We start from the raw sequence: 12,357 nt of genomic DNA, 5'->3' as shown, positions 1-12,357 counted from the left end.
GCTTAGCTAAACGTCAAAACAATTTAAAATTGGTTTATAATTGATCGTGTGAGACAGAAAACAGGAGGGTTTTCCAAAAATAGGTATTATGGCTGAAAACCATAAGGAAAATAACTTGTCAGGTGAAGCCGGCATTAGGCAACAGTCCAGGTTAGCAGTGGTAGGGCTGTTAGATGGGCATGTTCTATCTGTAGGAGGCTGACTCCCACTGAAAGTATCACTGCATTAATAGAAATATTTTTTGCAGATTTTCTTCAGTGTGGCTGATGAAAACTTGCCAGAAGTGGTGATTAGTTACACTAGATCTGCATTGAGTGTTCTTCTCACCCAGGTCTTACTCTCTGAGCCATTCCTCGTAAAATGGTTTATTGTATACCAGTGAGATAGAATGCATCACTTTACATGGCATTCATGTAGTTAGTAATAGTCACATTTAGTTTTTTGAAATAATAAGTCAAGTGCCATTTTTATTTAATGGGTGGTACTGGCGCTTGAACCAAGGGCCTCTTTATCTTCCTTAGCTTTTCTGCTTCAGGTTGGCACTCTACCACTCAAGGCATACCTCTGCTTTCAGCTTTTTGCTGGTCAAGAGTTTCATGGGCTTTTCTAGGCTGGCTTCAAATTGGAATCCTCCTACCTCAGTCTAGCTCTAAGTATCTAGGATTACAGCAAGTGACTTATTCTTTATAAGAAATAAATAGCTAGAGATGAACTTTTAAAAAATCAGTTGGATTTGAGAATTCCTTAGTATTTAAGAAACCCCAGTAAAACTTTCTCTAAAGCAGACAACTCATATATTCACTTTGTAGTCTTTTTTATCATCAATATTTCCTGAAACAAGAAATCATTTTCTATTATTTTTTGAAGCATGAGAAGCATACCGGGGGGCGGGGGGCGGGGGCTGGGAAGGTGGCTCAGTGGTAGAGTGCTTGCCTTATATGCGTGAGGCCCTGGGTTTGATTCCTCAGCACCACATAAGCAGAAATAGCTGGAAGTGGTGCTGTGGCTCAAGAGGTAGAGGGCTAGCCTTGAGCTGAAGAGCTGAGGGACAGCACCCAGGCCGAGTTCAGGTCCCATGACCAACCAAAAAAAAGAAGAAGAAGCATACTAGGGCACACAGTCCATGTAGAAATGACAGTTACAGAACAGATTGGGAGAAAGTAATCATGTTAATCTCATTAGTTCATTAACTGCTTCACAGCACTACCCTTTAAGAAAACCTTTAGTGTGGTGATGTATATTTGTAATCCTAGTACTTGGGAGGTAAAGGCAAGAGGATTTCAAGTTTGAGGCCAGCTTGGACTGTTACGCAGCATGACTCTGTCACAAAACAAAATACCTCTAAAACTTTCCCCTTAGGTTTTCAGATTTTTAAAAGAACATTCCATAAGGAAAACTTATAAAGGGAGTCTTCTGAAAAATGTTTCTGCTTCTGTAATGTTTATCCTCACCCACAATCAAGTTTGTTGGTGGGTTGAAATTTATGGGAAATGACCTAGATTTGTTAGGATCTTTCATGCGTTCCTTTAAGATTGAATTTCCAGAGCTAAAAGTGGGCAACAGCTGGTATTCTTCCAATGTGTATTAGTGATCTTCTGTTCCTATGAATGTAATTTTGCAGGCTGTTAGTTCTGCACATTGTCTGGATACCTAGAACATAGGTGCTGTGGGTTAAGACTTATCATTGCCTGAAAATCAAGGTTCTTCAGTCTTTTATGAGAAGATTTTCTTTCTTTTTTTTTTTTTTCTTTATTTGGTGCCTATCCTGGGGCTTGAACTCAGAGTCTGGGTGCTGTCCTCAAGTTTCTTTTGCTCAAGGCTAGCACTCTACCAGTTGAACCACAGCTCTACTTCTGAGGTTTTGAGAGTTTATTGGAGATAAGAGTCTCACAGACTTTCCTGCCTGGGCTGGCTTTGAACCATAATCCTCAGATCTCAGCCTCTTGAGTAGTTAGGATTACAGGCTTGAACCACAAGTGCCTACCAGTACCACCTGAACTGCAGTGAAGAGTTTCTATTTTTTAATTTTTTTGAGCAAAGTTACAAGGGAAGAAAGGAGTATGGTGTGTGTCTGCTGTTGGCTGCCTGAACTTGTTGGTGAATTGGTTCTCAAGATTGTCTATATCAGAGAGAAAAATGAAGATAAGCCATTTGAAAGCACCCTGGATAGAAGCCCATGTTTCAAGCCTTGGCTGTAGGAAGCCATTTGGAGCTCATTTGGAGCTTCTGTGTATTTTGGAAGCTCTAGACCCTGCCTGGGGATTGTGAGTTATTGGTGTGGTTGCCCGGGTCATCAGTATTTTAAGCTGCAGGGGATTCTGGTTAATGTTTAGCGAGGGTCAGGTATCACTATGGAAGCAGCTGGGGCTACCTCAGTTAGTGGTTTGGTGGAATGCCCCAGATCCTTTGTACTGACACTGGGGCTTGAACTCAGGGCCTGGGCACTCTCTCTTAGCCTTTTCTCTTAAGAGGAGCCACACCTCTACTTCTGGCTTTTTTTTTTGCAGTTAATTGGAGATAAAAGACTCCTCACACACTTTTCTGCCCTGGCTTACTTGAAACTTCAATCTTCAGAAGTCAGCCTCCTGAGTAGCTAGGATTATAGGTGTGAACCACTGGTGCCCAGCTTCCCTGGTCCTTTTAATGAGCTAAAGTTATAAGTATGAATTAACACTAAGGTAACAAAGTCCTCTCAAGAACTTCAAGGAAAAAGAAAAGAGCATCAAATTACCTAGTATTATAGCTTAGCTGGCTTTTTGGACCAAAACATTTCAGAAATGAAATCCAACATTAATCCTGTAAGTAGTATTTATATGATCAATTATAGTGTTTAATGAACTTTTATTCGAATAAATTCATGGTTTTGAGCCTATGGTTTTTTTTTTTTTCAGGGAGAAAACAAGTCTGAGTATTTCTTGGGATTAACTCCAGTTGGTGTTGTTGTCTATAAGAACAAGAAGCAAGTGGGGAAGTATTTCTGGTAAGTGACCAGAGGACACAGTCAGAAGTTAACCACTGCATGTCTCAGTCTTATAGGATGCTTGTGTCCTTGAAAGGGTGGGCACCTGACCAATACGTGGTAAATAAATATGTGAGTGTGGGTGTGACCTTTTTCTTCTACGGCACCTTAGTAAATAATCTCTCCAAATTTCAGGCACTGAGGTTCTAGGCTCTGGGGAAACTCTGGTAGGATTTCCCACCCGCTCTGATGAGTGCTGGTGGGCTGTGGATCCAGAACAACTCTGAATTTTGGCTTTGATTTACCAATGAATGGAGGAGCTGGAGGATCCTAAGGGCCTGGCTGTCTTGGGAAAATGGCACTGTTAGGCCTGGGGGTGCCAAGTTGCTGTGTGCATATAGTAGAGAAGTGGAGATAGGATGATGGGAATGGAGCAAAGGACTTGCGTGGAAAACTCTATAAGTCACTACAGAAGTATATAAAGTCAGTCACCAACCTTTTTGTCTACTGGATACTTCTCTGAATTTCTGAAAGATGAAGTCTTTAAAACCACAACTGCTTTGTTTTTTTTCAGGCCTCGGATCACAAAGGTTCACTTTAAGGAGACTCAGTTTGAACTCCGGGTACTGGGAAAAGATGTAAGTTTTTGTGAACACTTAGCTTAAATACAAAGGCAAGAAAGGGTCTTATCTGATATTTATAACCTAAAAGACATTGGGAGACAAAACTACGGGGTTTTCTTCCTGGGGAAACATGTTAATGAACTCAGTGTATACAACTTCTACAAGAAAGGGAAAGGGAAAGAAGTAGTAAAGAATAAGATGGGGAAATGTCATTTTGGTTTTAGCAAAAGGAAGCAGAACCTTTCTAGGGCAGAGGAGAGACTAGGAGGTTTTTTTTTTTTTATCATTATTACTGTAATTTGCTAGTCAGTGCTGTCTGTGAGGGGAGGATTCATATAATCTGAAAGGTGTAGCCTGCACACAGGATGAAAAATTGTGTCCTACCTTTTCTGAAGTAAATTTAACATTCTGATTGGACTCACATGTCTGCTTGCTCCTTGTTGAGCTTGATAGACAAACCAAACAGAAACTGGCCACTTTGGAGGGAGACCATGAGTTGAGGTATGGAAATGTGGACTTCTGCTGCCTCTGGGCAGTGTGGAGACAGCATAAAGGGTGTTAGAGGCAAGTGTACTTTTACAGCTTCACAGGTGTACTCTAGGATACTAATTGAAGAAGGCAAAGATGAGAAAGCTTCCTCTTAAACTAACCTATAGAAACCATGCTCTCAGAAGATGCTATTAGTCCTGTCCTTAGGGGAAAATGTGATTCAAGGAATCTGTTTTTCTATCTCTTTTGATAGTAATTCCATGCTGAACAAAAACTAAGCACAACTGGAATTGAACTGGCTTTCTTAAAGTTAAAAAGGATTTACACAGAAATCAGCTCTTTCATGTCCACACATGGGCACAGGAATAAGATAGCAGCTGTAAGACTGGGACATAGTGTTTGACAGAGTACCTCAGAGGTAGTGGGTACTCAGTAATACCACTTAAATGATTAATGGCCTAATTATTGGCAGTAAGTACTGCTAAATCTGAAAATCAGGTACTATTTATTCTTCTAGGAAAAAAAGTAAACTGTTTTCCTACTAATGCTAGTGTTTGTTGATAAAATTAAAGTTGGATTTGGAATTAATTTGAACTTGGAGGTAAACTTTCATATGTTTAAAGAACTGATGGTCCAGAAATCACATAGTATATATTTTTGGTATTGAAATTTAAACTCTGGGCCTCATACTTAATAGGCAGGTAATCTCTTTCTTGTGCCACAACCCTAGCCTGTTCTAGTGTTATATTTTGAATAGGGTCTCATGCTTTATTGTCTAGGGCCAGCCTCAGATTGTGATTCACTTATCTACACCTTCTCTGTAATGGATCACCACACATGGTTTGTTTGTTGGAATGGGAATCTCACATTTTGCCTGTGTGGCCTCAAACTATGAACCCTCCCACCTTCATCTCCCAAGTAGCTGGTATTATAGGGTTGTAATACTGTATTCAGCACACATAATAGTTATTAGAGATCTAGTTTGAAGAAAGTACATTATGTTCTTCAACTTCTGATTAGACTTGTCAATCTGAAAAGTTGTACTAATGTCTGACTGCTTTAAAAGCATTTAAAAAGTGAATAGCTAGTGATTTTTTTTCCTATCTGTAATTTCTTCCTTTCTGTAGTTTTCTTTCTATCCTACCACTGAGGTCATATGACTTAAAAATATAAGGAATAGAATCTGTTAAAAAGTATATGGCATTTTCAAGGGTTTTTAAAGCATATAATAATAAGAAATAAGGCTTCTCATGGAGGCATTATTAAAGTACTCTCTCACCTTATACTTAGGTTAATTTTGTGAGTGAGGTCCTTTGATGAGCTGCATTTATTCAGTTTGTTTGTTTATTTATTTATAGACAGTGTCTTGCTCTGGAGTCAAGGGTAGCTTCAAACTTTTCATCTTCTTGACTCAGTCTATGAGTACTAGGATTATAGGTATATGTCACTATGTTTAGCTTTGGTGAATTACTTTCATATTACTATTTTATTGATTTAAAATGTCTTTTCCTGCCCAGATTCAGTGGCTCACATCTGAAATCCCAGATACTTGGTAGGCAGAGATTGGGAGAATTCTGGTTTGAGGCTGGCCCAGGCAAAAAGTTAGCAAGACACCCCCCCACCCCATCTCAGTCAATAAGTTGGGCATGATAGTGTGTGTCTGTTGTGCCAGGTATGCTGGGTGTATAATTTGAGGCTGACCTTGGAAAAATGCAAGATCCTACTTGAAAAATAACTAATGTGGAAAAAAAAAGGAGTTAGAATTGTACACAGCGCAAGTGATAAAGCCCCTGCTAGGCAAGCATGCGGCTCCATCTTCAAAAATATATACTGAACTATATAGCACATGATTTCTCTATATATGAATATGTATACAGAATATGTATACATATGATATAATATGTGTAATATGTGTGCAGTACTGCCAAAATAAAATGAATAAAATGTCTTCCACTGTCCCAAGGAAAGTATTTGGTAACGTCAGAGTTAATCTGAGCTTCCAGCATCTTAGACTTCTTAAGTAAAACATAACAGCAACAAAACCAATATCATTATATTACTTTTCATTGACCATCTCCACCACAATAGAACCAGTTTCCTCATTCAGCTTTGACATTGGCTGGGTATGTGGAGAGGCCAAGGTATGGCTCCCCCCTCCCCCCCCCGCCTCCGGGTCATTAAAATTCACTCTCTGAAATCATTAGTGATGTGGCCCAGCAGGCCACTGAACATGAGGCTTGAATCAAAAGGATTTTTTTAAAAAATTATTAAATAGCATATTAATTTAATCCAAAACATGGTATTTCTAGAGTATTCTTGCTTGCAGAGCTTTTTTCTTTCCTTCTTTCTCGATCAGGGTCTCCCTTTGTGAAGCAGGATTTACATAATGTAGAATCAAGTTGATTATTATGGAGGCCTAACTGTAATCACAGATTGAATTTAAAAGCCCTTTCAAATCCATCACCTGGAACAGTAATCATATTCAGCTTGAAGGGTGGTTCAAGTGCTTGTTCTGCTGCTATTCTGGTATGCTGGCTTGGTAAAGAGACTGAACTCCATTCCCTTAGTGCTTTCTGGCCAAAGTTAGAGACTGAAGTCTATGTATTATTTACATTTCAAAATAGGCATTGTGCTTTAAATAACACCTTGCAGAAATATGAATTTGGGGTACAGATATTTTACATGATCATAGTAGAAAATCTAAAAAACAAACTATTGTAAGAATCCTTCCAACCATCCCAGGGGACCACACAGATGCAGGCAGGCACAGGAAAAAGCTTATTATAAGGTTTATTAGAGGGGCCACAGCATCCTGGGAGAGGGAGCCCATGGCATCTGCTCCTATCCAGGTGGCAGGCAGGCCTGGGGGAGGAAGTGAGGGTAGAAGTGAGGTAAGTGCATGCAAGATAGGTCTGGGCAGAGAGAGGGAGCGGACAGCTGTGTGGTGGGAACTCTAGGGCAGGCAGGAGCTCAGGTCTGGGTGGAGCTGAGGACCAAAGGTGGGGATAATAGTAACAATATGAAGAAAATTAATATTTCTATTATCCTAATATTCAGAAATAGTGGATATTATTAATACATTGTTATTACTATTGCTTCCATTAATATTGAATACCTCATTTGTGTATATATTCATATATTGATATGTCATGCCCTATATGGTTTGGTACATTTTTTTAGTTTAATTTTATTGTCAAGGTGATTTACAGAGGGGTTACAGTTACACACATAAGGTAGTGAGTACATTACTTGTCAAACTTGTTAACACCTCCCTCATTTTTCTCCAACTTCCCTCCCATCACTCCCCCCACCAAGTTGTACAGTTCATTCCAACATATTGTCTTGTGAGTATTCTTGTTGCATTGGTTCATCCTTTGTTCTTGGTCTCACCATTTGAATGTTTTATTCTTAGTACTATACCTTAAGAATTTTCTTCTCATTTTATCTATTTTGTATGTGCCTGTTTGGTATTTGATAAGTTTTATTTTCATTTTTTTTCTTTTGCTATTGAAGATGCAATCTTCTGTTCTGTCATATGTAGCCTAGGTGAGCCTCAAACTCACAGTTCTACTGCCTTATCTTCTACCTGCTGGGGTTATAGGCACGTACCAACACACGTAGCTTCTGATTTTGGCTAGAAGTAAAAGCTGTGAAATATTGTTAAGTTTATCTCAGATCTGGCCATTTTGCCCAATTCCTGTGTTCTAGACAAGAGTTTTTAAATTTGGTTCTCATAAACTTCCATAGCAATATAATAATATCATTTTCAAGTGAAAATAATTTATTCCTCTGCTATGTAAATTTCACATTTATTGTTATTATTAACACTCTAGAAGTAATGATTTACATATAGAAGTCATCCTTGGTGATGGTAGTGATTCTGTCTTTACTCTGTGATTTGTTTAGTTATTTTATTTTGAACTCAAGGCTTCATGCTCTTAACCAAGCACTGACCCACTTGAGCCATGGCCCCAGCCCTTTGGCTTTAGACATACTTCAGATATCTTCCTTTTTTTTTTTTTTTGTCTTGGATTGATCCTCCTACCTCCTGCTTAGCTAGAATTCTAGATATGGTGTACCAGGCTTGCCTTATTTGTTGAGATAAGCTCTATGCTAACTTTTTGTACAGGCTGGTCTTGAACTCAGTCCTCCTTATTTCCTGTAATTTTGAGCCACAGCACCCAGTCTTTAGTCTTCAATCTTTAATGAAGGCCTGCCCCCCCAAAAAAGAGGCTGTTTCTTAACAGGGTAGTAACAAAGTACTAAAAAGTTCTTGGATTCTATACTTAGCCACCAGGGTTTTCTGGCTGTGGGGAGGTAGGGGAAAGAGTCCTGGTGACTGAAAGGTGCTTGATCTGCAAGGTCCAAGAGTCCTGCTGTGAGTTTGTTGAAGTTAAAATGTCTCTGAGACATCTAAGTGGAGAAATGATCAGAAGTTGCCTTATAAGTCCAGACTTCAGGACCAAGTTCTGAGCAGAATATACATGTTTGAGAATCATTAGTGTGTATGGGTACTTGAAGTCACAAGGGGATATAAAGCCCATAAGGGACAGGACCACCAAGGAGAAAAGAGGGCATCAAAAAAGGTGGAGATCAGCACTGAGGTAGAAGGAAAGTCTTATGTTGAGGAAATTTCATGGTATTGACATGCATCCAATAAGATCAGGACTGTGAAGGCACTCCTAAATTTAGAAATGACAACACTAGTTTCACTGGAGTAGAAAATTGAGTTCAACCTAGCAGTTCTCCTCTGAGGAATGTATACTCCAGAAGAATGCAGGAGACATGATATTCTGTGCTACACTTAAGTAAAAATTTTAAAAAAAAATAGAAATACTATAGAAGTCTATGACTAGGAGAATGAAAAATAAATCGATGCATATCCAGAAAAGAGAAGTAACAGGAAAAAGGAGAACAGAAGTTAAGTACAGACAGCTCTTTGGAGGATAGGAATGGGGATGTATCTGGCAGAAAGGTTAGGAGGTGTAGGGCGGGAAGGGGGGAGGAATGAACTGAAGTATGACAGCCGCCCTTAGAGTCTGTAGGTGGCATAAGCTAGGAGTCTCAGGGGAAGGAGAGAGGGTTTTCTGAAAGAGGCACTAGAGATCAGGGAGGATTCACTTTCATGCCCAGCGATGGGAGATCAGCAGAAACAAAAAGTGTAGCACCTCTGGGGAGGCCTGTGTGGAAGCTGTATCTGCCAGGGAGAGTCAGGTTCAGTTTTGCAAGAGTATGAGGACAAAGGAAGGAGAACAGACTGTAGAGGTTGGGAATTTGCTAATGAGAGGCCATGAATTCCAGAGGGCATAAATGGAATTGGGTATTGGTAGAGAGGGGAACAGACCAGGAGCTCTGGGAAGATAATATGCTGAGCAACATTTGGGGTTGAGTGACATAAACATAGGTAAGATGCATGATAAAGCTATGGGCTGTGAGTGTTGGAAGACTTGAAGGCTGAGTTTCCTTGTCTGCCTTTTCACAGATGATGGGGTAGAAGGCTAATGGGGGTCAGTATGATAGCTAGCTAGGTCTGAACTTTCTCTGAGAAGGCCTCTCGTACTTGTGGGCATGTACTTGGTCTTGACTTTTGCTGATGGACCTGAGGACTTATAGGGAACTGAGTGTCACAGCAGTCTCTAGCCTTTTGAGTGGACTCAGGCTGCAAAGTAGAATAGTACAGACACTGAGAACAAAGGGTATGAGGCTGGAAATAGTCTACTGAGCAAGGGGATGTGGTGAGAGACCTCACTGGAAGGAGGGAGGCAAGTGGGTAGATGTAGAAGGCATGCAGGAGATAATATTACTTCTGATGGTAGCAGATTGAATGGTTTTGTGGATCATACACTATTTTCTTGGCTTTGGCATCAGGGAAAGTATGCCATTCCTCACTCTAAGCCCATAACTTGGCATGTGTAGTAAGCTCATTTATGAAATTAATGTTAAGGATGAGTAAATAGTACTGTAATTACTTGATGGACAGTGCATCCCGAGACTTGCCTTAGCTAAACTTACTCAGCATGACAGGGCATAGGACCAAAAGTTTCCTGGCAACTCTGCCATAAGTAATTAGACCCATTTGGCAGAACTCTCCGGTCTGCTTTGGGGCAAGGACACAGGAAGTGATGGTGGCAAGAACTTGCTACCATTGGTCAATGAGCCTAAGAGATCAGCTTAAGTAAGTGTTGGGTTCCTGCACATTTCAAAATAACACTAGAGCTTATAAGATATAGATATATATATACACACACACATATATATTTAATTTGAGAATAATCCTACATTTATAAAAAAGTAGTATGCTCAAATATTACAAAGAAAATGTGTCCAATTCCAAATATTACAAAGAAAATGTGTCCAATTCTTCCACATTTACTTTCTCTAACATTTTACTCCGTGCCTTAATAAGTTGTTCTCTCTCTTTCCATTCACACCCAATTCTTTTCTAAGCCATGTGAGAGTAAGCTATCCATATAATAGACCCTAGAGACTGTAGTATGTATTTCCCAAGAATAAGATTGCTCTCTGGTAGCACCTCAGTGTCGTTAATCAACTTAATAAATTCATATCAATATCACACTTTTACTGTCTATCAACTCTCCTCCAGTTTTGTTGGTTGACCTGAAAATGTCCTCATTGCATCTCCTTAAATAGTATAGAATTCAGTTAGCCTTCTTTAATCTGGAACATTCGCATAGAAGTTCTTTGTTTTATATATTGACATTTCAAAGGAATCCAGTCCTAAAGTAGAAAGCTTTTCATTTCTTTTTTTAAAATTTAACTTTTATTTCTCTATTTCCCCTTGTGATCACACCAAAGTCCATGCTGTCTAGCTGCACTGGGAGGCACATGATAGCAATGTGTTACCCTTATTGGCTAATAAGTTTGATTATGTGGTCACAGTATTACCTGATTTCTCCACTATGTGGTTCCTGGTTTTTATATATGGTTGTTGTTGTTGTTATTTTCTTCCCTTGAAGCTAGTGAGTAGTCTGTGGAGGAGATACAGACAACCAGGGTAAATATTGCACTCCCTGTCAGAGTTTCCTTGTGTATTTAACATTCATTGAGAGTTCTTGCCTGATCTGATCTTTTACTAAACTAATTGCACAGAGCTGATTGTCTAGCTTCCCCACTCCTTCTGTATTTATCACCCAGCCCTTGGGATTCCACTGCAAACAGAACTTCTTTCATTTATTTATCTATTTTTGGCATATGATAGTTATTAAATTTATTGTGTTGGAAAGTATAAGACAGTATCATAACCAAGTAATCAAATTTAACAGCAATAATACTAGGATAGATACAATACAGTTCTCTGAGGACATAGCAGGCTGCTATGATAATCTTTACAAAAAAATCCCCACAAACTGCTATCTAAACCTAATCATGAGAAAATAGTGGACATACAATTTATGGGATTTCTAAGGAAGATTACCCAGAAACTTTTAAAGACAATGAACTATCATCAAGAGACCTAGAAACCGTTTCAGCATGTGGTCTAGAGATTCAGCAGCTCAGTGCCATGGTTCTGGACAGACCTTTCTGGACAGACCATAAGGTCAGCAGTGGTAATCCTTAAAACTTGGAGCATGTCTGAGAATGACATGATGGTAGCGAAAGCAGTGTTAAATTCCTGATTTTCATAATTATACAGTGGCTTTTTAAGAGGACACATTAGAAGTAAGGAATTCACCCTATGAGACTTAGGATAGAGGGCATTATCATTTTACTTATTTTCATGGTGCTGGAAATATGACAGTATGGGAAGGGTGATTAACTTCAGAGAATATAAATCACCCCAGGTCCCATTATGAGAATATGTGTTCACATTATGAGGATACCTTAGCTCTGGGCAAAGATAAGAGACAGGAATAGGGGTAACATTTGAGAGTCCGTTCACAGTTTGTGCATGGTGGCCACCATATTTGACAATGAAATGCACATTGATTGTATAAGGTCTTCCAGATCAGGATTCAGTTCTCTGATGGCTGTGCTGAGAATTTAGACAGGAAAGACGAGAAATTGAAGCAGTATTGTTATGGACATGGGGGACAAGGGTAGTTAGTAGTTTATAGTAGTTTGTGTCACAGATTCTGGTCTCATACTGGATGAATTCTAGACCTCAGTCTTATGTACCATGGGAAGATGTTAACCCATTTACTCCCTTTTTTCCCTCCTTCCCTCCCTCCCTCCTTCTCTCCCTCCCTCCTTTCCTCCTTCCCTCCTTCCCTGCCTGCCTGCCTGACTTCCTTCCTTCCTTCCTTCCTTCCTTCCTTCCTTCCTTCC

The 12,357-nt window shown here is 39.6% G+C and overlaps 1 protein-coding gene across 3 annotated transcripts in view; it reads left to right on the top strand.

Annotated features, from left to right (window-relative positions):
* Window positions 1–12,357, top strand: part of Epb41l4a (erythrocyte membrane protein band 4.1 like 4A) — a 238,135-nt gene that overhangs the window by 138,000 nt on the left and 87,778 nt on the right. For all 3 annotated transcript variants that reach the window (XM_042692096.1, XM_042692095.1, XM_042692094.1), the window contains exons 8-9: window positions 2,892–2,980; window positions 3,534–3,597. In XM_042692096.1, the coding sequence (XP_042548030.1) occupies window positions 2,892–2,980; window positions 3,534–3,597 (153 nt within the window). The remainder of the gene's footprint in view (window positions 1–2,891; window positions 2,981–3,533; window positions 3,598–12,357) is intronic.

Source organism: Dipodomys spectabilis, unplaced genomic scaffold (genome assembly GCF_019054845.1).
Source record: "Dipodomys spectabilis isolate Male_0828 unplaced genomic scaffold, ASM1905484v1 ptg000147l, whole genome shotgun sequence".
NCBI classification, from domain to species: domain Eukaryota; kingdom Metazoa; phylum Chordata; class Mammalia; order Rodentia; family Heteromyidae; genus Dipodomys; species Dipodomys spectabilis.
The sequence above is the reverse complement of the archived record's forward strand: the minus strand, read 5'-3'. Positions and strand labels throughout refer to the sequence as shown.